This window comes from Peromyscus eremicus, chromosome 4, assembly GCF_949786415.1.
Source record: "Peromyscus eremicus chromosome 4, PerEre_H2_v1, whole genome shotgun sequence".
Classification (NCBI taxonomy): Eukaryota; Metazoa; Chordata; class Mammalia; order Rodentia; family Cricetidae; genus Peromyscus; species Peromyscus eremicus.
The window spans coordinates 106265598-106292530 of NC_081419.1; the positions used below are offsets into that span (position 1 = coordinate 106265598).

The 26933-nt window shown below is 46.4% G+C and overlaps 1 protein-coding gene across 1 annotated transcript in view; it reads left to right on the plus strand.

The window, feature by feature from the left end:
* The window catches only part of Cds2 (CDP-diacylglycerol synthase 2), a 49280-nt gene that overhangs the window by 17697 nt on the left and 4650 nt on the right, over positions 1-26933 (plus strand). The window contains exons 2-9 of the mRNA XM_059261474.1: positions 16989-17125; positions 18012-18108; positions 19128-19225; positions 20878-21017; positions 21300-21358; positions 22158-22240; positions 26006-26093; positions 26683-26751. Of these exons, the coding sequence (XP_059117457.1) occupies positions 16989-17125; positions 18012-18108; positions 19128-19225; positions 20878-21017; positions 21300-21358; positions 22158-22240; positions 26006-26093; positions 26683-26751 (771 nt within the window). The remainder of the gene's footprint in view (positions 1-16988; positions 17126-18011; positions 18109-19127; positions 19226-20877; positions 21018-21299; positions 21359-22157; positions 22241-26005; positions 26094-26682; positions 26752-26933) is intronic.

The following is a 26933-nucleotide window of genomic DNA, read 5'->3' on the forward strand; positions in this document are numbered from 1 at the left end:
ATTTTCATTGTAATAAGGGTGTCTTCTGTCTGCCTGACACCCTTGTTGGCCCCCAACACTAGGATTTGCATCTGTGTATGGCAGCTTCCATGTACATGTTATTTGGGAGTAAAAGCTTCACGAAACATTACATCCCTGGCTGTTCTGGAAGATCAGGCTGGCCTCTGTAGATGAGGCTGGCCTCTGTAGATGAGGCTGGCCTCTGTAGATGAGGCTGGCCTTGAACTCACAGAGATCTTCCTGCCTTTGCTTCCCAAGTGCTGGGATTAAAGGCGTGCGCCACCACCTCCCGGCTGCAAAACAGTAATCTTACTGTCTGCGAACATGTCTGAGTTTGCTGCTCTCTGATTTTATCATATCTACTCTTTTTGTAAATCCTTGTTGACTGTAACAGACACACACACACACACACACACACACACACACACACACACACGGTAATTTCACAGTGACTTTTCATAAATTAAGCACATACCATCAACAGCATGAGACCAAACAGAGCATTCCCTGTCCCTAAGGAGGCTGGCTGCCGTGGGGAGGCTCCTGTGTGACATCTTCTGTTCGATGACCTCTCTCATGGGAGCAGCCTGCCTTCTGGCACTTGTGTGTGTGTGTGTGTGTGTGTTGGGGGGGTAGTTGTGATTTCAAGACCTAGTGGGTCTCAACTTGCTACTTGGAAAAAATTAGCCATATTTCACCTAATTATTCTTGAAGTAGGAATTTTCTTTTTTGTAGACGGAAAAAGATGAAGTCCAAGATGAGTTGGTTTCTCCCAGGATCACATGGCTTGTGCTGTTTGTCTCGTTTCCATGTTGTCCTCTTCCTGAGATGGGGTGTCTTGTTTAGAAGGTCACTTGTAGCTGTTTGTTTTATGCTCAGTCTATCCCTCTTAATGTGCTTTCAGAATGGATGTTCATTAGGAAGACAGTTTTAGTGAACTGCCGATATTAGCACTCTGAGCATGAGTCACTTCCATTTGCTTGTTGCTTTGGTGGTGTTTTGGAAGCTTTCTTGATATTTGTCCTCTGGTCTCGGGATAGATGGAAACTGCAGGGCTAGATGGTGTGGGCTGTCGTGCAGGAAAGCTTAGTGCCTCCCTTGCTTCCCTGGTGTAGCTTGTTGGAGAGATTTCTGTCTAGCCCATGTCTCAGGGGCTTAGCATACCACTGGAAGCCTCAGTGCAGCAGTCCTGTCCGCCTTGCCTTCTGATTGAGAGACTACTGCTTCGAACTAGCTTCTCTGGGAGTTGGTACACCGAGAGCTGCTGAGGTCATGTCCCACAGTTTATATCCAGAAATTCCTGCTCGAGGATGCATCTAGGGACTCTATCAGGCTGGAAGTGTTCCCTAACTTTGTTAATGCTTAGCTGAGACTTGTTCCAAGAGCCTTGAATTTTCAGGTTCTTCTTTACCCATGGTAGAATTATCTGGGAGGCAGACATGGGAGATAGTGAATGAACCAAGTCCCTCCCAACATGGAGTTCATGTTCCGTTGAGTTGAAGGAGACAGATGAATGCTTACTGTCAAGAGTTAATGAGTTATACAGAATAAGAGCATATTCCTGGAGTCTTTTAATAATTTTAAAAGGGAGGCTGAAATATCTCTCCAGACCTCCTCAGCCATTTCCATGTTGTAATGGAATCTGCATACTTTTATGTTTGAGCTGCAGGCTCTAGATCATCAGATGAAGGATTTCCAGGTTATAAACTGTTGTATACTTTTCAGTTAACAATTAAGCTTGTGAAACGTAGGTGGAGTATACAAACGGAACCATCAGTTTCCAAATTCTCGTTTTCATAAATGAATGAGAACCCAGGTAGTTTCTGGGCGTTTGGGGCTGACCAGGATCTAGTACCTGGATGGTCCTCCTCTCTCATAAGATTTGTCCCTGAGCAGTGCTGATTAGTGCCAGAGGTGTAGTGTTGTGTACTGATTTCCTCTTTGCCATCTCTTCCTTCCGTCTGGCCTCAGGCTCCAGAACAGCTGGCTTTACAGGGTGGACCACTGTGCCAGGTGTTGTGCAGTGGTTTTTAACTGTTTTCTGCAGTTGTGTTGGGGTTCTCATCATTACAAAATGTAAATCTAGTAGGGAGGATGGTATAAGACAAGACTTTCATTTACACCGTATCCTCTGTACAGATGACTGAGACATTTTAATATGTGTGTTGCTGCAGTGGGCCTGTGTGATAAGCATGATAAATGGGCTGCTTTGAAAACCATATAGAAATTTGCACCACTTAATGTAGAATAAGGGCCAAAGAATAACTTATCATCTTCCATATATTTATTTAAGGAAGAATTTATGTTAAGACTTTACAGTTCATTGGACTGTAGCATTTGGGCGTATACCAAATGACTTCATATCCTACAGCAGAAATCCTTGCATATGCATGTGCATTGCTGCCCTATTCACAATAGCTAACAAATGGAATCAACTCAGACATCCATTAACTGATGAACACATAATGAAATGTTAGTGGGATTTTATGCAGCTGTAAAGAGAAGTGGAATTATGAAATTTGCAAGAAAATGGATGGATCTGGGAAATACTATGCTGTGAGGTAACCCAGATCCAGAAAGACAAATATCACTTGATCTCTCTTCTATATGGATCTTAGTTTTGAGTATTTAGATTTGTATGTTTAATTTGGTATGTCTGTAGTTCCAGGAAGCTAGAAAGGGCCTATGACAGGAGAGGGGATAGCAGAACATATGATAGGAAAGTAGGGGCCTGAAGTACTGGGGTTACAGGCTTAAGTCGTGCTGGTGAAGAGGAAGGGATGGGGAGTAGGTTGACCAAAATTAAAGATGCATGAAAAAGCCTTATAGGGATCCAATTTATAAGCTAATCAAAAATTCATTCATTCATTCATTCATTCATTTCAAAGGAGTTTGAACCTTTGGTACCCTGCATGAGTGGACAGTGCTTTCCCCAGAAGACATGGTTATCAAATGAGAATTTTACTGAATGTGATTGCATATGCCTTTAATGCCAGGACTTGGGAAACAAGGGGGTGGGGGGGGGCAGATCTCTGAGTTTGAGGCCAGTCAGGGTTACAGAGTGAGATTCTGCTTTTCTTTCTTTTTTTAAAAAAATTAAATGAATATCTCAGTGCTACGCATAGGCTACTTATGGGATACTTTCTGTGAGTTCCTGGTCAGGGAGGCTCCAAAGGCCACCAAAACAGCATAGTCTATGGTTATTGCTTTTGTTTACCCACCATAACTAGATGTAAGACTCAACACACTTGGTTGCAGGACATAGAGAAATGAAGCTGGACCTGACCTAGAACTTTTTAGCTGCTGGGTATCTTTTATAATGCTGAAAGGTGCTGTGTAGGCCCCTGGGAAAGAAATGCTACAGTACTAACCTGCTAGGCAAGATGTGGCATGGTGCAGTAGTGGCATGACCAGTATATATGTAACCAAAGCTTTGTGATTGGATTGGAGGCCTTCTCCATAGGAGAGAATTCATACCTGGTGAAGATGACCTGTTACTGTTGTCTTGTTAAATGGGCATGTTGTCAAACTGTCTCCTAGATAGTTATGTTTATATCCATTGTCTTAGCTGCTTCTTTATTGCTGTGATAAAATACCATGACCAAAGCAACTTGTAAAAGAAAACTTTTAATTTGGGCTTATGGTTTCAGAGGGTTAGAATCCCTGGTGGCAGAGCACAGACTAAGGGCTCACATCTTGGTCTGAAAGCAGGAGGCGGGGTGGCTACATACATATACTGGGAATGGTGAATCTTTTGAAACTTCAAAACTCGCCCCCAGTGACGTACTTCCTCCAACAAGGTCACACCTCCTAATTCTTCCCAAACAGTTCTACCAGCGGGGACCAAGTATTCAAATGTCTAAGACTTATAAGGAGCATCTCATTCAGACCACCAAACCCATAGGTTAGTGCTGTTCTCAGTCTTGGTTAGACAGTGTTCTTTTTGCAATAGGCATCAGTCAATGCAGAGACTCATAACTGGTCAGAGTGCTGAGAATAAGTGACTGTGTGTGCTCAGCCTAAAATTGGACATCAGGGAACATTGCTGAAGATGGAAAGTGTAAGATCCGAAGGATGGGAGGAGCACTGTGAAATGCTGTCTTCTGGATATGACATGGCTTAGTGTAGCTCATGAACTTAGTGTCCTAGGGTTACTTGGACAAGACCTGTACAAGATCAAGCCAGTCAATAATTCCAGGCTGGATAGAGAAGCTCATGAGGCTCCACCACCAGACGAGAAGGTACTGGCAACTGTGTGTATGGCTGCTGTGTGTATGTGTTTTCTTCATGGGCCAGTTGCTTATGCTCATATGGGCAATATTAGTTGTACTCAGTAGGTAAAATGAACTTCTGATGACTTACATTATTCTCAGAGAAGCTTTTTTTTTCCTTTTTTCTATTGATGGTGATTAGTACAGAGACCAATAACTTATCAAGTTGCAGTTATAAGAGAATGCAGAATGTTCAGCCCCAAACAGGATGATCTGTTTCTCACCAGCTCCATTCAAGGCTCAGGGATCATGGTAGAAGAGGAAATGGAAAGATTGTAAGAGCCATAGAGTTAGTGGATGACTACAAGGAAACATTCCGGACACAGAAGGGAGTTGCATAGGAACATAGGAATCCACAACAGTTGAGACAGCATGCTCAAAAGCTGTGCAAGCTCTGCCAGACAAAATTCCAGCAGCAAGGGGATGTGGGTCTGAGGTTCTGCCCCAAGCTAAGAAGCTGTTGGTAGTTGATAGGTGCAGGGAGAATCCGTTTCCTTTAAGGGTGTGGACCCTGGTGGTTAGATCAACTTCCAGTGGAGACTATATACCCAAGAGTATATAGGCAGTATAAACTGTACTTGATGGGTTTAAAAACAGGTATTAAAAGGAGGACACAAAGTTGGGTGAATAGGGAAGGGATGAGAAGTGGAGGAGGGGGAGAATATGATCAAAATGCATTTTATAAAATTCTTAACTAATAAACTAGCAAAGCAGAGGGCGTGAAGGCTGGAGGGGCACATGGTAGGAAGGTCCTGGGAGAGTTAGGAGAAGGATGATGGGAGCGTATATTACCAAGATATAGTGTAAATATGCATGAACTTATAAAAGAATTAATAAAAACTATATAAAAAATTGCCAACAGTAAATAAAGGTTTCTGAACATACCAGGGCCAAAAATTGCTTCAAAACTAAATGCAGAATGAATCTGAGGTGTTTTTTGGCAGTGCTTACCCATGCTGCATTGAATGACTTCACTGAAGCCTTGGTTCTGAACATAAGACAAATGCACTTTGCAGTGTACATACTGTTGCATCATGTGTTATGATGTGACATTCTGCTTGAAATGTTTTCAGTGTAGATGTAGGACTATTATGTTATACACTGATTTTATTTTATTTTAATTTTTTAATTTTTTAAAATTTTTTCCCTCTCGCTGTACAGAGTTTTCTGCTCTTATAGAAACATAATGGTTTGGGGATGGAGATATGGCTCAGTGGTTAAGAGGTGATACTACTCATTCAGATGCCAGCACCAATGTTGGGTGGGTTATAACTGTATAGTAATTCCAGCTACAGAGGAATCTAGTGCCCTCTATGGCCTCTGCAGGCATTGCACCCACATGGTACATACTGCCTCCCCTCATCTACTCATAGTTAAAAATAAAATCTTAAAGAAAGAGACATAATGATTTAATTGTGGGAAACAAAGAATTTTAAGCATCTTTCTTCTGTGTTTTAACAAAAGATTTATTTTTAATTTTGTGTGTGTGTGTGTGTGTGTGTGTGTGTGTGTGTATGTCTGTGTGTCTGTGTGTGGGTATATAATGTGAATGCAGGTGCTCCCAGAAGCTAAAGGCATAGGATCCTCAAGGGCCAGAGTTACAGATGATTGTGACCCACCCGACAAGGTTGCTGGGAATCAAATTCACTGGAAGAGCCATCTTTTCAGATTCAGCTTCTTGTTTTTCTAAAGCCTTGAGGGGCATCTCAGGTGGTTTGAGAACTCACTGGTTTTTAGACACGAGTTCTCATTTAGAATGGCTGCAAAGACAAAGCTGAGAGATTAGCCCAGAACTGCTCCTAAGGGAGTTGGAAAGGCTTTAGACGTAGTATTTGGACCCTGGACTACTCTGCAAGCAGTGTAGAATGAAGGAGTATGTTAGTTACTTTTTAGTCCTGTGATAAAACACCATCTAGTAGAACGGATTTATTTGGGCTCACAGGTCCAGAGGACTGGAGTCCACGAGGGTGGAGTGAAGGTGTGGCTGCTGGAGCAGCAGCTGAGAGCTTGCATCTCTAACTTCAAAGAGGAAGCAGGAAGAGTGAACTGGGAATGAGAGTCTTCTAAACTCTCAAAGCCCACCCCTAGTGACTTACTTCCTCCAAAAGGGCACTTCCTAATCGTATCCAAACATCACCAACTGGGGACCCAGTAGTCAAATGCCCGAGACTATGGGGACATCCCATCAAACCTCCTCAGGGAGGGATGAGATTAGATGTTCTTTCTTTGCTGCGGTGTCAAGAGTGGGAAGAGTGGGGTCAAGGCTGGAGGAAGGTGGCTGGTTGGGCTGTTGACATTTTTAGAGGAGGGATGATGATACCAGCTTGAATTAAGGAGTCGGAGAGTAGTAGGATGAAGTGTAGCTGGAAGCAGTTGGGAGGTAGCCTTTACAAGTGTAGAGATGGGTGTGAGGACTGAGGGAGGAGCCGCTAGGACAGTCAAGGTGAAGGAAAGGTTACACAGGAGGAGGAGGTTGGTAGAGGAACTGGTGGATTTGGTTTTGGACACTGGAGGATTTTAGGTGCTTGTGGAGACCTCTGAGGGGTATTTGGACATGGATGCCTGCAGTCAAGAGAGACTTGATGGCTGGAACATAGCTTAGCCGTGTAGAAGGCTTGCCTAGCGTGTGCAAAGCCCTGGATTTGGTCCCCAGCACCCCCACCCCCCAGAGGAGGAGGACAGCTGGAGGCCTGAATTTGAGTGAGATTACTCAGAGCATGTCCAGTAGTAGAACAAGCTCCCGAGGAAGCCCACATTAAGGGATGGCTGAGAAAGAGAGGCTGCTAAAGAGAAGGCTGGTTAGGACAGCCTGGCCAGAGAGGGGATGGAGATGGAGACCAGGAGGCTGTGCTGCCTGAAGCTGAAGGAGTTTCCCTTCCTTTCCTTTCCTTTCCTTTCCTTTCCTTTCCTTTCCTTTCCTTTCCTTTCCTTTCCTTTCCTTTCCTTTCCTTTCCTTTCCTTTCCTTTCCTTTCCTTTCCTTTCCTTTCTTTCCTTCCTTTCTCTCTCTCTCTCTCTCTCTCTCTCTCTCTCTCTCTCTCTCTCTCTGTCTCTATCTCTCTTTCTCTTTCTTTCTTCCTTCCTCCCTCCCTCCCTCCCTTCCCCCCTCCCCTCTCTTCCCCTCCCCCTCCCCCTCCCCTCCCTTCTCTCTCTCTGTCTCTCTCTCTCTCTTTCTTCCTTCCTTCCCTTCTTCCTTCCTCCCTTCCCTCCCTTCCCTCCCTTCCTTCTCCCCTCCCCTTCCCTCCCTTCCCTTCCCTCCCTTCCCTTCCTTTCTTTCTTTCATGGTATCTGAAGCTGCTGAGCTGAGGACGGAGCGTTCAGAGGGGTTTAGTGGTGAGGTTATGTTGATGAGGGAGCTGCCTAGTGGACTGGGCTTAGATGAAGCTGGCTTGCTGTGGTTTGAGGAATGGTGCAGCCAGGGATAGCTCCCCGCTACGGTTTTCTGTGGAGCTGAAGAAAGTGCATTACTGGATGAACTTTTAGAGTTGTTTATTACTGAGCCTGCTTAGATGGCTGGAGGAAGTGGTGAGGGGAGGGAAGACGGAAGCAGTGGGTGGGTGGATCAAGGCCGGGCAAGCACATGACGACCCCCATGTAGCTTTCCAGGAGCCCTGGTGGGTCCATGGCCATCAGTGCTGTGTCCTCTGCAAATGCCTTTACAAACCCTTTTACGTAGTTCTGCCTGCATTGCTGAAATGCTTTACAGGCCAATTAGGTTATTAAAAGCTGACTGCACTCCCACCTTGATCTTTTCTCTGAGTGCTGTTGCTGGAAGCAGAGCCCGTAATGACTTTCAGCTTGGGAAGCTGAGTGCACTTTCTGTAGATCTCAGTATTGACTGAGACTTTCGGAGGGTGGGGTATGCTCTGGTGGGTGGCTCTGTTAGGGCTCAGAAATGATGCCCCAGTGTGTGGCACTTTGGCATGCTGAGTTTTTTTTACTAAGTCTCAGAACCAACACCTTTTGGTGCTTCTCTCCCGCGGTCACTCTGACCACCTAACTGTCGCGATGCTCAGGAGACTTCTTTAATGTTTTGAAAGGGCCAGCCATATCCTCCAGCAGAGATGCAGTTGTCACCTTCTGTTTGAAGATTCCTCAGCAGCTAGCTACCGAACCACATCACAGGAAGGACTTGACGCCATGCAGCATAGACTTGGTCAGTTAGCCGGCTCTCATTCCCTCAGAATCTCATGAGGAGTGCCCATAGTAAGCTTGTGGTTCGTGAGTGTTCACTTGCCTGTGATTGCCCCTCCCTCCGGAGGTAAAATCTGTATGCTGCCTTTCCTGTTGATCTGTGTGGGGCAGGGAGGAAGTTCACTTTGCTTCTACAGTCCCAAACTCATAGTAAACTTACCTTTGACCTTTTCTTCAGACATGTGAACTTGTCAAATGGAATTAGTATTGAAAAGGGCTAGAAGTATTTTTGTTCTTCCTAACAACACCCCTGCCCCCATACAGCACACATGCAGGCATTCATCATTTTGTCCTGTAAGAACTCAGATGGAAACCACTGGGCTTTCCCATTGAGAAGGACATAGGGATCCTGACATTCCTTGAGCACCCTCTGTCTAGCAGTTTCTCTCCCAGGGACCTGTCTCCATAAGTGGGGGGAGTTGATTACCCCAGCAGCTGGCCGAAGGCTTCTTTAAGATGACAGGGTTGGTTCTCAGCCCTACGATTATGTTTAGGCTGACTTTGCTCCAGGAGGAGGCTTGCGATTTGCAAAAGGTAGTTTGTGAGCTGTGGAGTCACTTCAGTAAGTGGGACTTACGGATTGGACTGCTGGTCCCCAGAGAGGGGAGGGCTCGGGGAGCATAGTGACCAGTGTGCCAAATGCCACCTCTTGACGTTTCCTTGGGAATGAATGAAAGAATGAAGCCTAATGGGTGGCGCTGCTTGTTTCCTTGCCCCAGTTTTTAGCTCTTCTTGACAAACTGGGGAAAAATGTGAAATTTTCAGCAGGATACAAAAAAGTCAGTGTCTGGTAAAGAAATGGGGTGTAGAGCAGGCCAAGTGAGTCCTACTTACCTGGATCCTAGTCCATAGGGGCTTCTGTCCAGCCCAGGCCCCAGCCACACTTCTTCTAAGAGGTCAGACTCTGTCGAATGGGGAGCTTCAAACGGTTGCAGCCCTTCATGAAATACTGGGAAGAAAACGGGGTGTAAGTCAACAGGGTTTCACCTAGAAAGCAGTAGCAGGCATGAGTTAGTGTAGGCCGTTTGCTGCAAGCCGCAAAAATACATGAGGTAGTTCAGCTGATTATGAAAAGCTAATACCTGGAAGAAGCCAATGGCCTTCCAGAGGTCAAGCTGAGGTTCAGGGAGTCTTGGTGATACTGGCTTTTGATTATTAGCCGTTTCCTACTATGACTTTCTCATGTGCTACTGTAGCTTTTCCATCATTCTTTGGGCACAATTTCCCCTGTACTAAAGGAATATTTAGATAACTTTCTGAGCAGTAACGTAGCCAGGATCCCTAATTTCAGGCCTTCCTGTAATTATTGTCATTAGCAGCATCTGGCCAGGATCATCCCCCGATGGATGAAACTATCTTACCAGAGATACCTCAGTACCCCCTAAGAACAGACTTAAGCATCCCGACTATCTGTTTGAGAAGACCTAGATGTGCTAATTAAGCTTAACCTTCTCCTTTCCAAAGTCTTATCTCTAGTTTTAGATCCACCCTTAACAATTAACTCAGAACTAAAGGGTTCCAACTTACAGGTACATCTAGCTGTCACTGAAGTTGCCTAGCCAAGTTGCCTAGCAACTGAGCACACTTACCAGAAATGGCGGGAGCAGAGATAGCTTGAAGAGATAAGGGTCAAAGGGATAAAAGGCAGTTTTATTTTCAGAGAAGGACTAGACGGAGAAGAAAAAAGAGAATGGAAGAACTAGATGGGTAAGAACTGGAGAGGAATGAACTGAGATGGGGAAGAACAGTGAAGGGCGAGAAGAGAGTACTAGAGGAACGAGATGGAAGATGAGGAAGAGCCAGATGGGGAAGAACAAGATAAGAAAGGAGGAGATGGGAGAGGAGCTAAGATGGGAAAGAACTAGATGGATGAGAACCTAGATGGGGCAGAACTAAGATGAGAGAATTAAGATAGAACTTAGAGGGGACAGCAGATCAATGTAGAGAAAAATCAGGCAAGAAAGGCGCTAGGCGTGAGAGCATAACTGAAGCTGTGTAGACAGAGTTTTATCCCGAGGTATAAAGTAGACAGACAAAAGAGCTTGATGTACTGTGGTGATATTGTGTTCCCCAAAATGTTGTGCACCCTAATAAACTTATCTGGGGTCAGAGAACAGAACAGCCACTAGATACAGAGGCCAGAAAATGGTGCCACACACACCTTTAATCCTAGCATTCCTAAGGCAGAGATCCATCTGGATCTCTGTGAGTTTAAAGCCACACTGGAAACAGCCAGGAATGGTGACTCACGCCTTTAATCCCAGGAAGTGAGCCTTTAATCCCGGGAAGTAATGGCAGAAAGCAGAAAGGTATATAAGGCGTGAAAACCAAAAACTAGAAGCTTTTGGCCTGCTTAAGCTTTTAGGCTTTGAGCAGCACAGTTCAGCTGAGACCCATTCAGATGAGGAGGCTTCTATTCTGAGGAAACAAGATCAGCTGAGGAATTGGCGAGGTGAGGAAGCTGTGGCATGTTCTGCTTCTCTGATCTTCCAGCTTTAACCCAATACCTTGTTCCAGGTTTGTTTTTATTAATAAGTAAGACCTTCTAAGATTCATGCTACAATGTACTTAGATTCTTTTCCTGAAAATAATTTTTGCCGTTTATAGCTTCTCTTCTGGGCCCCTGGGAAGAAGATTATTAAGACTGGTCCATAATAATATTTGAGAACTGTTGCGGGCTGGGTGAGGTCCTTCCACAGCAGAAGCCAGACCTTGACACAGGAGCTTCCTTGCCCACCCACTGTCTCTGCTTCCTTCCACCATTTCTTTGTGTTGGAGCCAGACTTCTGTGCTGTGCTGAGACTAGTGTGGTCCTGGGCAGGGGGGGTGGGTGGGTGGGTGGGGGGGTGGGGTGGGGGTGGTGGTGGTGGTGGTGGTGGTGAAGTCTGGAAGGCTGGTTAGGGGCACTTTTTGAGTTTCTCCAAAAATGCCAGTGTCCTTTGCTTGGCTCTTGGAGTCCAGGACTGTCCATGTGCCTCCACTCTAATTGCTACCACCTTTTCCTGAAGCGTCTGTGTGGAACCCACAGGAAAAGGCTTCCATAGGGGTGGTTTCCCCATCCTTGCAGAGCGGTGCTGTTTCCTGTTTATCAGCATCCCCACTCCTCTGGGACTGGCTCAGGGACTGTGGGAGGATGGGTGGAGGCTGAGGCGCTGCTCTGCTTATCCTCTGCTCTGGGCTCTGGGGAGTGGAAAGGAAGGAAGGCTCTTGGGAAGGAGGAGGGCCCTGGAAAGAAATGGACTTCCTAGGAGGGAAGAGGGGCCTTGGGAAGGAGGAGGGCCCTGGAAAGAAGTGGGGGCCCTGGGGAAGGAGAGGAGGCCCTAGAAAGAAATGGGGGTCCTGAGGAGAAATGGGGGTCCTGGGAAGTAGGAGGGGCCCTGGGAGCAACCTATTCCTCATGCACCGACCTTTGCCCATCCAGGAGAGAGGCAAGAGTGGTTCCAGGAGCACTGAGTAGCAACAGAGGCAGGCTATGAGCTGTCCATGTGAGCTTGCTGAACGTTCATTCGGTAGAGTCTATAAGCTCTTGAATGTAGGTTCAAGAGGGACACTGCGATGGATTGTTTGGGGCATGGAGTTTGTTTGAAGAGTTATTAATGCACAGACAGTCAGAAAACAGCATTGCATGGGCTTTGAGGAGAACTCAGGCCCCAGTACCAGAGAAAAACAGCATAGTCGGTCTGAGCAGACCACAGTACCTTTAGCAGTCCTCTCACAGATACCTATAAGCCCTCTGTTGAGACACTGTCTGACTTCCTAGTTAACAGACTTCCAGGTGTCAGGATCTTATCTAGGAAGTGATACGTCGAAGAGCATTGGCCAAATAGCCTGCTTCCCACATTCCCTGCCTCTTGCATGGGAATCAGACAGCTATGAAACCACCCCCGTTCTCAGAAATGTATAAGAAATCTAGGGTCTGGAAAAATGGCTCAGTGGTTAAGAGCAGAAGAACCTGGTTCAGTTCCCAGCACCCACATGGTAGCTCACAACCATGTGTAACTCCATTTCCAGGGGATCCAACACCCCCTTCTGGTCTTCAAGGCATAAGCATGTATATGATGCACATAATGTGTGCAGACAACGAAACACTTATAAAATGAAAACAAATTTGTAGAGGAGGCGGCCCTCACTTTTGTATTGCGTGCATCCCAGTGGAGAGTGAACACATACATGCATTGTTGCTTTAACAGGTACCCTGCATATGTGGCTTAAGGAATCTTCATTTTTTATTGGGCTGCCTATATGAAATAAGGAAGCCCCGCAGGCAAATGCTGCATTCAAACAATTTGTTAGTTTCCCAGTCTACTGTTTTTCCCTCGACCCTGTCCTCCTTGGGAGTGATGCCCAGCTTGGTTGGGTGTTTAAGGTTCTCTTGCGTCTGAACTGTGGTACTGAGAGGTGGGTGCAGGAGAGGCTGGCAGGATAGCCACAGCAGACTTTCCAAAGTTCCTGAGATAAGGGAGTCTTTTCCCTATTGTAAGACCAGAGAAGGAGACTCGTGCTAAGTGTGGTGAACATGCGCCAGCCTAGCTTCCCAGACTGAAGCTGCCACCTCCTGCAGAAGGCTTTGCTGGGCATCTGTCTGTCTTGCTATCACCTGGAGCTCAGCACTTCTGAATTATTATTTTTTTTAAATTTGTATTTATTTACTTATTGTGGGATGAGGACGTGTGGAAGTAAGGACAACTTTCATGGAAGTCAGTTCTCTCCTACCCTGTGGTTCCCAGAGATTGAACTCAGGTCATCAGGCTTGACAGCAACTGTCTCTACCCACTGAGCCATCTTCCTGGCTCCACTTCTGATTTAACAAAACAAAAAACCAAGCAACCCCAAACCTTTAAATTTTCATGTGTGTGCAGCAAGCCCTTGTCACTGCAGAGCGGCCCTCCCTCCAGTCCCTCAGAGCAGAGCGGCCCTCCAGTCCCTCAGAGCAGCCCTCCCTCCAGCCCCTCAGAGCAGAGCGGCCCTCCCTCCAGCTCCTCAGAGCATCCCTCCCTCCAGCCCCCCAGAGCGGCCCTCCCTCCAGTCCCTCAGAGCATCCCTCCCTCCAGTCCCTCAGAGCATCTCTTCCTCCAGTCCCTCAGAGCATCCCTCCCTCCAGTCCCTCAGAGCATCCCTCCCTCCAGCCCCCCAAAGCGGCCCTCCCTCCAGTCCTCAGAGCGGCCCTCCCTCCAGTCCCTCATTCTCACTTGTCCGTTCAGATGTGCTGCTTTGATTCTGGGCTGGAATTTGGGTCCAGGTCCCTGCCTTCCGTCCACCCAGGAAGCTGCTGTGAGCTTCCTCGTGTCCACATGAGCAGTCGCTTTCCCGAGTGGAAGGCCTTTGCCTGCAGGTTGAGGAGAGGCCAGAAAAGTAGCAGGCTCTAGGTTCTTGCAGGTTTCTGTTCCTTGGCATGCTTGGTCCTGACCTCCACGCATGGGCGTAAGCATGAATAGCTGGAGAGGTGGGCGGCTCCACCTTTCCCTGCCGTTGGGTAGGAGTGTGGTGTCGTGAATGGGTGTCGGCCTCTTGTCTAGAGGTACTCCTAAGTAGGGCTCCAAGGCCTTTATTCCAGAGGGAGCCTGAGGTTGCTCATTGGAGGCAGGTGAAACCTAGGGAGTTCCCTTCCTTCAGGCTTGATCCTTCCAGACTGACTTCATTTCTTAGTCCCTCGTCCCAGTCACCCTGAGGTCTTGGTAGTGACGGCAGTGGAAGGCCTTTGTGAGAGTTCTTTATCTCCTTTTACTGCCTTGTGTTTCGGGGCACCTCCTTCTCCTCCTCTTCTAAAGGGAAGTAGAATCAGGTTTGGGAAGGTGTAGTGTCAGGCTTGAGGTCCATAAAAGACCCCTGGAGACTTATTTTTGAGACGGTTTTACTATGTGTCTTTGACTGACTTGAACTTCCCTGTAGGCCCCGGGCAGGCCTCAGACTCAGGGCTGAGATCACAGGATTGTAGGTGTGCACCACCGTCCCTGGCCGGAGAGGTTCTGAGCATCCTTCCCTTAGCTTCCTCAGCACTAGCTTGTTGTTGTCCTTTCCACCAGGGGACCCAGCAGCCTTTGCGAGTCTCCTTGACAACAGGATAGATAAGCTAAAAATAACCTTGCGCTGAGCCTTCTCTGGTGCTTGGCTCAGTTCCTGGGGCTTCTGGATGCTCCTAGAGTGTGTCAGTGAGTGGCGTGTGTGTGTGTGTGTGTGTGTGTGTGTGTGTGTGTGTGTGTGTGTATGTGTGTGTGTGTGTGTGTGTGTGTGTGTGTGTGTGTGTGTGTGTGCTTACATTGTGAAGTCCTGAGGCTTGGCGTCAGAACTGGATAACCACCACGTGGCATTATTATCTTGTCTTCCAGGTAGTTGGTTGCCAGTACCGGCTGAGTGAAAATGTTACTGAGTGGGAAACTGTTGTTGGTGCCAGGACTGGACTTCCTCTGAGAGGATCAGTCATGAAAGTGTTAGTGTGTCTCTGAGACAGTGGAGTAGGACACAGCTCTGGTGGAATTGGCTTCTCTCTCTTCAGGGAGTCCCTATACTAGACTGGAGGATATGGATCCGTGGTAGTTAGGTCATGTGCCTGCCTGGCATGTGCAAGGCCCTAGCTTTAATCTCCAGTACTGTAAAACAAAGCAAAACAGCACACACCAAAGGAACTCCCAGAGAACGGAATCAAAGGATTCAGAGCCATCTTGGGTCAGTGGTGACAGAAGCTGTGGCTTCTCCTCACTGGGTATGCCGTGTCTGTAGGTCCTTTCCCAGAGCCTGTAGGTCCTTTCCCAGAGCCTGTAGCTGTCTCTTAGGTCAGCAGTCCATACTAGCCAAGGCCCTCTGTGTCGGAGTTTATCACGGTTGTAAGCTGACCCAGCTGTAGCCAGCTTCCTTAGGGCAGCGTCTGGGTGTCTCGGTCACACCTGGGATTAATCCCCCTCCTCCCCTCTATCCATTAGTAGGCCTTTTGCTGTGGGCCAGGCATGAGGAAATGAGAACAGGATGTCACGGTCCAATCTTCAGAAGCTGCCTGGGAAACGGTTTTATAAAAGAACCTTCATTGTGAGCAGCATTGAGAGAGAAGGTCCCAGGGCGAAGAGAACATGAGGCTGAGGGAGAGAACATGTCTGTGACACAGAGTTCTTAAATAAGGGATACATTTTCTACAAACTAATAAGACAGAAAGCTCAGAAGAAAAAAGCTTACCGATAACTTGACAAACATTTCACAAAAGAAGATTACAGTGGTCAATAGTTGTGAAATTATGCATGGGAGAGATGAAAATTTATTTAACTTTCAAAAAGTGATGGTTTCTATGTCATATTTCATAAGGTTTTGAAGATGTGATAACATGTCTGTCATTTTTAGTTTATTTTGTTGCGAATTTCTTAATGAAGAATAAAATGAATTCCAGACAGAAGGAAAATGTAGTGGGGTGAGCATGTGAAGTTTGAAGACATAGGTTAGTACGGGACACTGGGCTACACCCTTCACTTCCCAGAGCCCGTTTCTTGTTTGTAGACAGGGCCGACTGTCTCCTTTCCTCTCACTTCTGCTCCAGGGCTCACTGGGAGGAGGTCTGAACTTCACACTGTGTGAAGTCCGGGTTGGGGCAGTCCAGAAATTGCTAAGTGGTGCCGTTGTTCACTTCTAAGTGATCTGATTCCCCTCCACCTCTTCTCACAGCACCTGGTCGAGTTCCTCTAAGAAAGAAAAGATCTGGGAAACAGGATGGTTTGTAGGCTCAGAATAGTCTGTCGCTTGGTACTGGGGTAGAGTGTGTGGCTGGTGTACGTTTGTTCCTCCCTCTCAGGCAGGGACAGGTCTGTTCTGCAGGTGTTTCCTTTGAGGATAATCCTGCGCAGCAGCTCTGCAAGTTCCATTGCAGAGGGTTTGCTGACGGCCAAGGTCATGTGTGGGGCAGGTGAGGTACCCAGTTCTGGCTAGAGCCTTGACTTGAATGGACCAGAGGTGGCCTTCTGCTCTGCCTGTGGCAGCTTTCACACATGCATTCTTGTGAAGTCCAGAAGTCTTCTGGGATTTGGGTGTGGTGGTATTTACTAATCTCTGGGGGCAAGAAGCCCCAAATCTGGCGGCTTCTGAGAGCCTGGACAATGCCACTGACCACTCTGGAGGTTCTGAGAGTCCACAGCATGCCCTGGCACAGTAGGGGCTGCGCCCTCAGGTTCAAGTGCTGGTGGAGAGGAGTTTTCAGAAGTGGCCTGACAGGGCTGAGCCTGGGGTACTTGGACAATGGCAGACTCACAGCCAGGCCCTCAGGAAGTAGTCACAGCCGCCTCCTTTTTGCATTCTCTGGATCCAAGTGAGCCATGTCTGTCTTCTCATGCCTCCCCCGCACCCCCCCACCCCCGCCCCCATGGTGTGCATGGCACAGATACCTCTGCTCCTGTCAGAACCCTGTCAGGATTACTGTGTCCATCTGCTCTGTCACCTCCCTGTGCCAGGTGCTCTGAGTCCTTGTCCCGTGGATCTCCCGCCATAGCTACTCACTTCTTAGTAGTTCACCCCACAATTTTGACCTTCACTCTTCTGTTTTTGCCTTGTAGGAATCAGAGTCAGAAGCAAAAATAGATGGAGAGACTGCATCAGACAGTGAGAGCCGAGCCGAACCAGCTCCCCCACCAACCTCCATAGATGACACCCCAGAGGTCCTTAACAGGGCCCTTTCCAACTTGTCTTCAAGGTAACCAACCGGCTTAGTGGTGCACTGTGCCCATTGCTGTGTAAGACTGAGGTTTTTAGGGTTTCTGCTTCAAGATTTTTTTCTCTCCACATATAGCCACTGTGAACATTTCTTTCAGTCCTCCAGGAAGAACTAAGAAGTGTCTCAGCTTAAGTGCATCAGGGGTAAAACTCCTGACTCTCAAGAAACCAGCCCTCTTAGCCCCAGCTGTGTGCATGTATGAGAAGCACAAACCCTAAGACTCCAAAGCGTTTTCTGAAAGTATTTCTGTGTGCCTTCTGTGGGTAAGGGCATCGTGGATCCAGGGGTCAAAGCCTAGCTTGCCATTAGCTTGCTGCAGGATCTGTTTCCATTTCTCAGCATAATATGTACAAATATTTTATGCTGATTTAAAAATGCCCTTTGAAATAAAACCTATTTAGACAGTTGTGTTGAGGGTTGAGTGGGTTAGTGCATAAAATTCTTATAGATATGCCTGTTGCATAATTTTGGTAGTTGGTACTCTCTTTGTCTGAGACAGCTGTTATCATTGTGATTTCAGGGCCATGCCAAGTAGAAGCCTGCTGTAGGAAAAAATAATTTTAGCCTTAGAAGTGGCCATGGAAGCCATCCACGTAGACAGAGAAGCAAAGGGCATATGTTATCCCCAGCTCTTCCACACTACCCTCAGACTTTGTTGAAGGTGTGTTCTACAGTGGCTTCTGCGCCTGCTGAGTTTGGCTGTGAGCAGGCATTGGTGTGGAGGTCCTGCCCTCACCAGCTGTGCCTCTGTTGAGGTGAAGGGGGCGCTCTGGAGACGATTCCATTCAGAGCCCTCCAGTCTCACTTCCTTTAGGCTTGTGCTTTGGTTCTCTGGGCGCCTGACGGGTCTTTCTCTCTCACCTAGATGGAAGAACTGGTGGGTGAGAGGCATCCTGACTTTGGCCATGATTGCGTTTTTCTTCATTATCATTTACCTGGGACCAATGGTTTTGATGATGATTGTAAGTACCACTGACAGGCCGTTTGAGCGCTGCATCACTTTGCCTGTGGGATTGGTCATCTGCAGTGTCTGCTGCCAACAGTGCCTTGGGTTGGGTTGGTTCTGGGAGTCCTTGGAGCCCCGAGTTCCTCAGAACCTTCTGTCCTAGAGCACCTGTAACCTCCCGTTTTTCACGTGCAGCTGCAGGGTCACTGGCGTGAACGGTGACCCTGGCTGTTGGTTTGTGTGAGACTCTGGTTTCCTTTCTTGTTTTCCTGGGGCTTTCCTCACAGACTTGAACGTTCATTAAGAAGTTGCAGTCCACAGGAGTCCGATCTTCCCACCGGTTTTAGATAGGCTTTCTGTTGCAGTGATAAACACCATGACCAAAGGCAACTTGGGGAGGAAAGGGTTTATTAGGTTTACATGTCCTGATCACAGTCTATCATGAAGGGATGTCAGGACAGGAAATTGGAGGCAGGAACTAAAGCAAAGGCCGTAAAGGAACACTGCTCGTTGGCTTGCTCCCCACGACTTGCTCACTGTGCTTTCTTAGACCTCCAGGATCACCTGCCCAGTGATGGCACCACCCACAGTGGACTGGGCCTTCCCCATCAGTCATCACCCAGTCTAGTAGAGGCATTTTCCCAGCTGAGCTTCACTCTTCTCTGACGTCGCTAGTTTGTGTCAGGTGGACAAAACCCAGTCAACACGTACAACCATTACAGAGAGTTCTAGATGACGACAGCTGGATGCGAGCAAAGCAGTTGAAGCCCCCACGTGTGTTATTCCAGGTCACAGTGGGAAGAGGATTGGCTGAGTCCTGGAAGGTTCTAGAATAAAAGGTTAATCAGGACCCCAGGACTATGCATTTTGCTATGAGAAATTGTGCCGTAAAGGGCTGCGTTACCTTGGGGTGGTATGAGAGAAAAGGGGGATAGCAGAGTCGGCGTAAGGTGGAAACATTTCTTAAGTGTCATAGCTGTGTTGAAGGCCTGTGAGACCCTAAGAAGAGCTCTCCGATTCCTCTGTGTTTTTCAGGTGATGTGTGTTCAGATTAAGTGTTTCCACGAGATAATCACTATTGGCTACAATGTATACCACTCCTACGACCTGCCCTGGTTCAGGACCCTCAGCTGGTAAGCTCTCTTGGTCCACGGGACACCTTGCCTGGTGTGGGTGATGTGATTTGTGGCAGGTACTTACAGTGATGGTGGAGACAGTCATTGCCACAGACTTGCACAGAACCTTTGAGTCTGTGTCTTTCATAGGCTGGATTGTATGGCTGTCTTTGTGGAGTCTTCAGTAGCTGGGGACTTCCCTAGAAGAAACAAATGTGTCTGTGGCTGGGTTTACCTCAGTAGTAGGGTTCCTTAGATTCCTCCAGCCAGGGATGGCAGTTTGCATCCTTACCTGAGATCTGTGTAGTTTTATGCTGCGACCCAGCACCTCACTGGAGTCAGCGGGAGCCGGCAGGTTTTCGTGTCGGTGTTGCTGTCTCGGGACTTGATTTCTCATCACTATAGCAGGTTGTTGTAGGCTTCCTCTGTCAGAGCCCTGCTTCCTCTGAGGCACTCAGGGGTGCCAGCATGGTTAGGATCTGGGTTCCTTCAGAGACTCTTTTTTCTTCTCCTAGAGAGGCTTGGCTGCCTACCAGCAAGGGCTATAGATAAAGAACTGTAGTGCATATGATTTCCGAGCCCTTCCTGACCCTCGTGCTGTTGGCTACACTGTTCTCAGGGGGCGTTGTTCTAGCAGAGCTGGGAAGACTCACTGACAGCAATACTGTGTGACTTAATGATGGATAGTAACGATTTGTGGTTAGAAACTTGGTTATGGCCAAGGAAGCTGACCTGCTCAGACTTGGGTACACTCTTCCACGTGTATCCCGTCACTCAACAGTACAAGCTGCCTCAGCCTCCACCTGCCCTTGTGGTTGCCCTCTGGGCTCAGATGTTGTTCTCTTTGTGGCTGTTCTCTGGTTAGACAGCTGTGTTTTGAATTTTGTTAACATACTCAGGAGGCCTGACCCTTGCTATGGTCACTTCGCAAAGGAAATTTTTCCACACAGTGGAAAATAAACCCAATGTGGGAGTTTTTGTACTTCATAGTTAAAAGATGGGAAAGAGAAGCTCTTCGGTTTCTTCTGTTGAGAGCTTAGGGTGATGTAGCATGATCCCATATCCAGAAGCATAATGGAAGTGTTGGTTGTGGCTTCCCCTTCATGTTCCTCCAGTTGAAGAGAGGATGTAGACAAATGCATAGGATCTGGGTCACAGCCAGGCTTCCACAGGGGGATATGTCCTGAGATGGAGCCTGGTTACCTAATGACGTCATCAGCTTCTGCTTGCTATAGAAATAAATATAATGTGGTAGATGGCTGTCAGGTCATGCAGCTTTTTTTTTTTTTTTTTTTTTTTAAATGATGTTGGAACAACAAATGAAAACAATGTGTAAATGAAGGGGCGTTCCAAGCAGGAAGAGATAAAGCAGAACAGACCATGGCAAGTGAACCACTTTTGACAGAAGTGGAGAGTTCCTGTGGGAATAATGGGAGTGAGCCTCGGGAGGTGGGCGAGGCACACTCTGGGGGGCCCCAAGATTAGGTGTGGGAACACTACAAAAGGGGGAAAACTGGCTTCCAGGTTTGTAATAAAGGGGAGTGAATAAAATGTGCCATACATGTCTAGATGAGCTCTCAAGATGGCGGGCTGTTCTCTCTTTTCGGAGCTGTCTGATGGCTTCATGGAGAGCTGCGTGCACTCCCCTGGCACTGTCTTCTCATTTCCAGGTACTTCCTCCTGTGTGTAAACTACTTCTTCTATGGTGAGACAGTGACAGACTACTTCTTCACTCTGGTCCAAAGAGAGGAGCCTTTGCGGATTCTCAGTAAATACCACCGGTTCATTTCCTTTACCCTGTATCTCACAGGTATGTATCATGTGTTTCCCAGTCTCCTCGGGGCATCACGTTCCATCATGTTTCATTTGTATGAGTTGGTTAAAGTTTTCTGATGTTAACTGACCATGCTAGGAAGTGAGCTGACAGCTCTGTCTTACATTGACTGTAAACTAATTTTCCCCATGGGCTTTGAAGTCATTGCACTGATTAATTGTTACAAATAAGTTAGTCAATGGACTACTTAACTCAGCTAAAGAAAAAGAGAAAGAAATGCAGTATGAGTCATTTTATCTCTCTCCTGTCTCCAACTAGGGTTCTGTATGTTTGTACTGAGTCTAGTTAAGAAGCATTATCGACTGCAATTCTACATGGTAAGGGGAGTGTGCGTGTGCGTGTGTGTGTGCGCTGGGGGGAATGTGTATGTTATGGGGATGTGTGAGAGATGGAAATTGATTTCTTGGTTTACTTGAAGATCTGTAGAAACTAACCAGCTGAGCTTGTTGGCCAGATGATCTGCAGAAACTCATCAGGCCTTTCATGTTTTCTGGGACAAATCAAAACTTCGCGGGGTTTGTTCTGTATTCATCTAGAACCTAGGGCAGGAAGAACAAGGGTCCTGCTGCAGTCCTTCATTCAACAGACCAGACACTCAACTTACACCCTGGGAGGTCTTTCCTCGGGGCCTGAGGTGGGCTCCAGGAGGGCCATGCTGCAGCCGTAGAGACATTGCTGTAGATCCTCCAACTCTCTCTCTTTGGTGCTGTCATTCTGTGTCTCAGCCTGGAGAGAAAACAAAATGTTGCAGACTGGAGGGCATGAAAGGCCTCACTCACTAGTAGGATGCAGATCCTGCTAGTTTCTGTTGTTTGATTATTGGGTATCACTGTGTAGCTAAGACTGGTCTCACATTTACAATTCTCCTGCCTCTGGAGTGCTGAGATTTCAGGCACTCCTCACCCATGTCTGACTTAGTCTCTGCTTTGATGGGACTGTCACTAGGAAGGACTGCATTACTTTGAGAAGCTTGTTCCGTACTTTTCACTGCCTGTAAACCAGGCAGTAAAGCACGTCTTCCCTATTTCTCAGTAGTTTCCCATTTGGTCCTTACTGTTGTTTGAAGCTGTTTTGGCAATAAACTTGGTAGGTAGAGTTCCTTTCCTTCTCTTGCAGTTTGGCTGGACCCATGTGACCTTGCTTATTGTCGTAACCCAGTCACACCTTGTTATCCATAACTTGTTTGAAGGAATGATATGGTAAGTAGGGACACTGGGACATTGCCTTTTTTTCACACCTTGTTATCCATAACTTGTTTGAAGGAATGATATGGTAAGTAGGGACACTGGGACATTGCCTTTTTTTTGCCTTTGTGGTCGGGGGTTGTTTCTCATACACAGGTAGGCTAAGGACCTCTGCCTCCATTTCCAAGCTTCCCTCCTTGAGCCTATTAGAATTTTCTGTGGGCTGGTTTACAGTTGACTCAATAGGTCTGGGGTGGCAGCTGATTTGAATTTGTAGTCCATTCCCAGGTGATGTAGATGCTGTTGTTGAGAGCCAGACTCTGAGCAGCTCTACTCTAGATTGACAGGTTAATTGAAAGTTAAAGAACCAAAGGTCAAAAGCTGTGGCAACAGACTTGATAATGTAGGTGAAATAATCATGATTTCCTACAACTTGTGAACAAGGAAGATAATGAAGGTACACATGTAGGCAAATTTTTCTCTCCCACCAGCCAGCTTCCAAATAACCACACGGAGACTTTCATTAATTATGAATTCTTATCCGATAGCTTAGGCTTGTTTCTAGCTAGCTCTTATAACTTAAATTAACCCATTTTTATTAGTTTTCTGCCTCGTGGCTTTACCTTTACTCTGTACTGCCCATGCTGCTTTCCTGTTTCCTCCATGCCTGACTGGTGACTCTGCCTCCTTCCTAGCATTCTCTCTGCCCTGAAAATCTTGCCTAGCTATTGGCTGTTTAGCTTTTTATTAAACAAGTCAGAATGACACATCTTCACAGTATACAAAAAGATTATTCCACAACTTACACACTTGAATAGGTCAGGAGCTTTAAAAGCTGTTAATTCCACACGTGGCAGAAGAAACAGGGCCAGATGGGTCAAGCAAGAGCAGGTAGTTACTGACCCTACTGAAGATCATACAGAGGGAGAAGTAGATGGGAAACTGATCTCCTTTATGATTAAAAGTAAATAAAATGCTGGAGAATTGAATCTGACAGTGGGTCAGCAGAACAGTATCCTGCTTCTGTGTGATTTGGATTAAGTGTGTGTTTTACCTGGAAACTTGTCTATTAGTCACAGAGTGATTGGAGAAGCTAGATAGATGCTCTCGGCTGGAGGTCAAGTCACAGCTGGTGTAATGAGAGAGATGGTAACTGTTGTGGGTGACAAGCCCATAAGCTTCATCTCCGAATGTGTTCACCTCTAAAGAGTGCCTGTAAATGCTAGCCTTATGTATTATATTTAAAACAAGTGCAATGGCCCACGGAGGCACCAACCAGCTCCTTCCCTGTCTGGGTTTTTATTAGGTATTTCTTTTTTTTTTTTTAAGATTTATTTATTTATTTTATGTATATGAGTGCTCTATCTACATGTATGACTTTATGCCAGAAGAGGGTATCAGATCCCACTACAAATGGTTGTGAGCCACCATGTGGTTGCTGGGAATTGAACTCAGGACCTCTGGAAGAGCAGCCAGTGCTACTTAACCTCTGAGCCATTTCTCCAGGCACCTAGGTATTTAAAGAGTGCTAAATTCAGGACCACGAGGATCATTTGTGACTAATACTAATGTTTCTAATAAAGGCTTCATCACACACAGTTCTATAGAACAGAGACTGCTAGAAGCCTCAGTGAAGGAGATGCTGTGGGAGTTGGAGGTGAAGAGAGTGAGGATGTTCATACACTTTCAACTCTCTCAGAGTAAGCCAGGAAATACCATCTGTAGTTTTTGGGCCAGGAACTATGATTTACATGTAGCATGTTAAAACTGTAACAGAGGAGCTTAGAACAGTATCAGAGTGAGGAGAGGGGCGGACTGGACCAGTTCTGTTTGGAAGGACACATCAGCAGGAGAGGAGCAAGGAAGAAGTGTATCTCTGAGCACTGGACTTGTTCTCCCTGTGTCTTTCTTTAGTTATTTTTTTATTGTTGTGAGAAATATAATGACCAAAGAAACTTAGAAAAGAAAAGATTTATTGAAGCTCATAGTTCCAGAGGGTTGATCATCCATGGCAGGGAGCATGCATCAAGCAGGCAGCTATGGCACCTGGAGCAGTAGCTGAGATCCTGAAATCTTACATCTTGAGATATAACCAGGAAGCAGAGAGAGAGAGCTAATTTGGAATGGCAAGTTTTTTGAAACCTCTTTCAAAGTCCCAAAGTCTTCCACATTCCTTCAAAAACCAGCATGGCCAGGCCTGTTACAGCAATAGCTCACTCCCTGGTTTTGTCTTAGTTACTTTCTGTTACCATGACAAAAACCATGACCAAAGTGTTATGCCCAGATTGTGGGGACTCCCAAAAGACCACCACAGAGACCAGATCCCATATGTAAAAACAAAGAGCCTTTATTTCAAGCTTGAGCTTGGTCTCTCTGTCTGTCTGACACAGCAGTGAGAGCAGAGAGCCCTGAGCCCAGGTGGGGTGGGGTTTTTATCATAGCAGAGGTTGGGATGAGAGCATTTCCAGGGTTCAGGTAAAAAGGGAAAATAGGTGTGAGCTAGACTCAGGGACATCTGGCGATTTTATCTAATCTTATCTAAGGGTTGGAATGTTGGAGATGTCGGGTACTTCCCCGTAGATGCTGGCCCATCCCTGGGTGGGTCCCTGGGTCCCTGCGTGGTTTCAGTTCATAGCTTTTCCTGGATTCGGGTGATGCCTGCTGGTAAGCATGTCATGGCAGCTGTGTTGTCAAGCTGTTTTGCACCCCCACCCCCGGCATAAAAGAAAACACTGTATTTGCGGCTTATAACTCCAGAGAGAGAGAGAGAGAGAGAGAGAGATGAGGGATGACATGGATATACACACACACAGGCAGAGATGGACACACAGACATAGACAGACAGACAACATATACAGAGGGAGGGAGGGAGAGAGAGGGAGGGAGAGAGAGAGAGAGAGAGAGAAGTGGCTTGGGCTTTTGAAGCTTCAAAGCCTGCTTCCAATAACACAGCTCTTCCAACAAGGACGCACCTAATCCTTCCCAAACAGTTCCACCAACTGATGACCAAGTATTCACATATATGGGCCTGTGGGGGCCATTCTCATTCAAATATCATAGAGATTATAAGTGCTAGTAATAAACAGTGGGAAATTTAACTATGACATAAATGATGTATATTACTTAAAAACATAAAGATAATTACTAGGCCAAAAAAAAAAGATTTTAAATGGCTATTTTGGGGAATAGTAGTAGGGATGGGGAAATAAGCAACCCCCCACTGTCACCTTGAACAGTTTATTCTCTTGCTCCTGTACTACTTTGTAAGAAAAAGGAACAAATGGCATTTATAAAATGCTGTCTTTGTTTGTTCAGTCACTCAGTGAACATCTGAATACCAGTCTTGCTAGGCACTAGGTACAGTATGGTCCCCTGCTGCTTTTTGTTTTAGAGATGGTGTCTGTGTGCAGCCTAAGCCAGCCTTGAACTTAGAGCAGTCCTTTCTTACCCTGCTCTGCTGGTGTTAGAGACGTATGTGTACAGCCATGCCTGACTTACTTTTATTTACAGATGTCAACTAAACATAGTAATGTATTTTACTATGCTTTCCTACGTGTATACTATGTATTTTGATTGTTCACCCCTTACTGCCGTCTCTTACTTCTTCCCACTTTCACTGATTCCTTTCCTCTTCCCATGTTTGTTTTCTTTCTTCTCAACTTAAACCTTAATGAGTTACAAATACACCATGAGTTCCTTTGGTATTGAATTTTATTGACGCTCTTTGGTAGACTTCTGAGATCATCTTGGTAGTTATTCCTCTCTTGGGTTTTTTCCTAGGTTCATTGTTCCCATTTCATGTGTCATCTGTAATGATATCATGGCCTATATGTTTGGCTTTTTCTTTGGTCGGACCCCACTCATTAAGGTAAGTGGGTCACCCTGGGGTGGTAATGCTTTCTCTAGGGCTTGTCAGTGGATAGAGAGGAGATCTTGCTGGTGAGTGTCCACTGTCTTCATGTCATTCCAGGGAGATGTAAGAGAAAAAAGAGCCCAAAGAGACACAGGCAAATACTTATTTCAGAAACACTACTGAATAAAATATTTTTATGTAGACATACTTTTGGGGCTCTGGTCTTTATTTGACTATTGTTGTTAATGTATATTTTTATAATATAATAAATGTATAAGTCACTAATGAGATCTGAAGAACATAGGATAGGAAACAAGAAAAAACATTTTTGGGGGGAGTTTTGAAAGTGACATGATTAATTGAAGAGGGATTTTTATGTAGAAATACTTCTTGTTTGTATGGTTTTGAGATGGTCTTACTGTGTAGCTCTGGCTGGTCTGGAACTCACTGTGTAGACCAGGCTGGCTTTGAAGAGATCCTCCTGCCTCTACCTTCTTCAAGCTGTGCTATCACACCTGGCTGGAAATAACTTTTTATAAGTAATCGAGCACCAAACTGGAGTTACAGAAGTATCCTTGGCTGACAGTGTGTTTTCTATCTGCAGCTGTCTCCGAAGAAGACCTGGGAAGGCTTCATTGGGGGCTTCTTTGCCACTGTGGTGTTTGGCCTTCTGGTAGGTGGTAGCTGCTGTCAGGATAGGGAGGGGACAGGGCCTCACACCATCTTCCAAGGCCTGTGCAGGAGTGGAGAATATGTCTTCCCAAAGCACAGACTCTTTCCTGCCCAGTGCTAACCTTGCCCAAAAGAACACGTTCTGTAACTAGCATGGCAGTTTCTGGTTTTCAAGTAATCGTG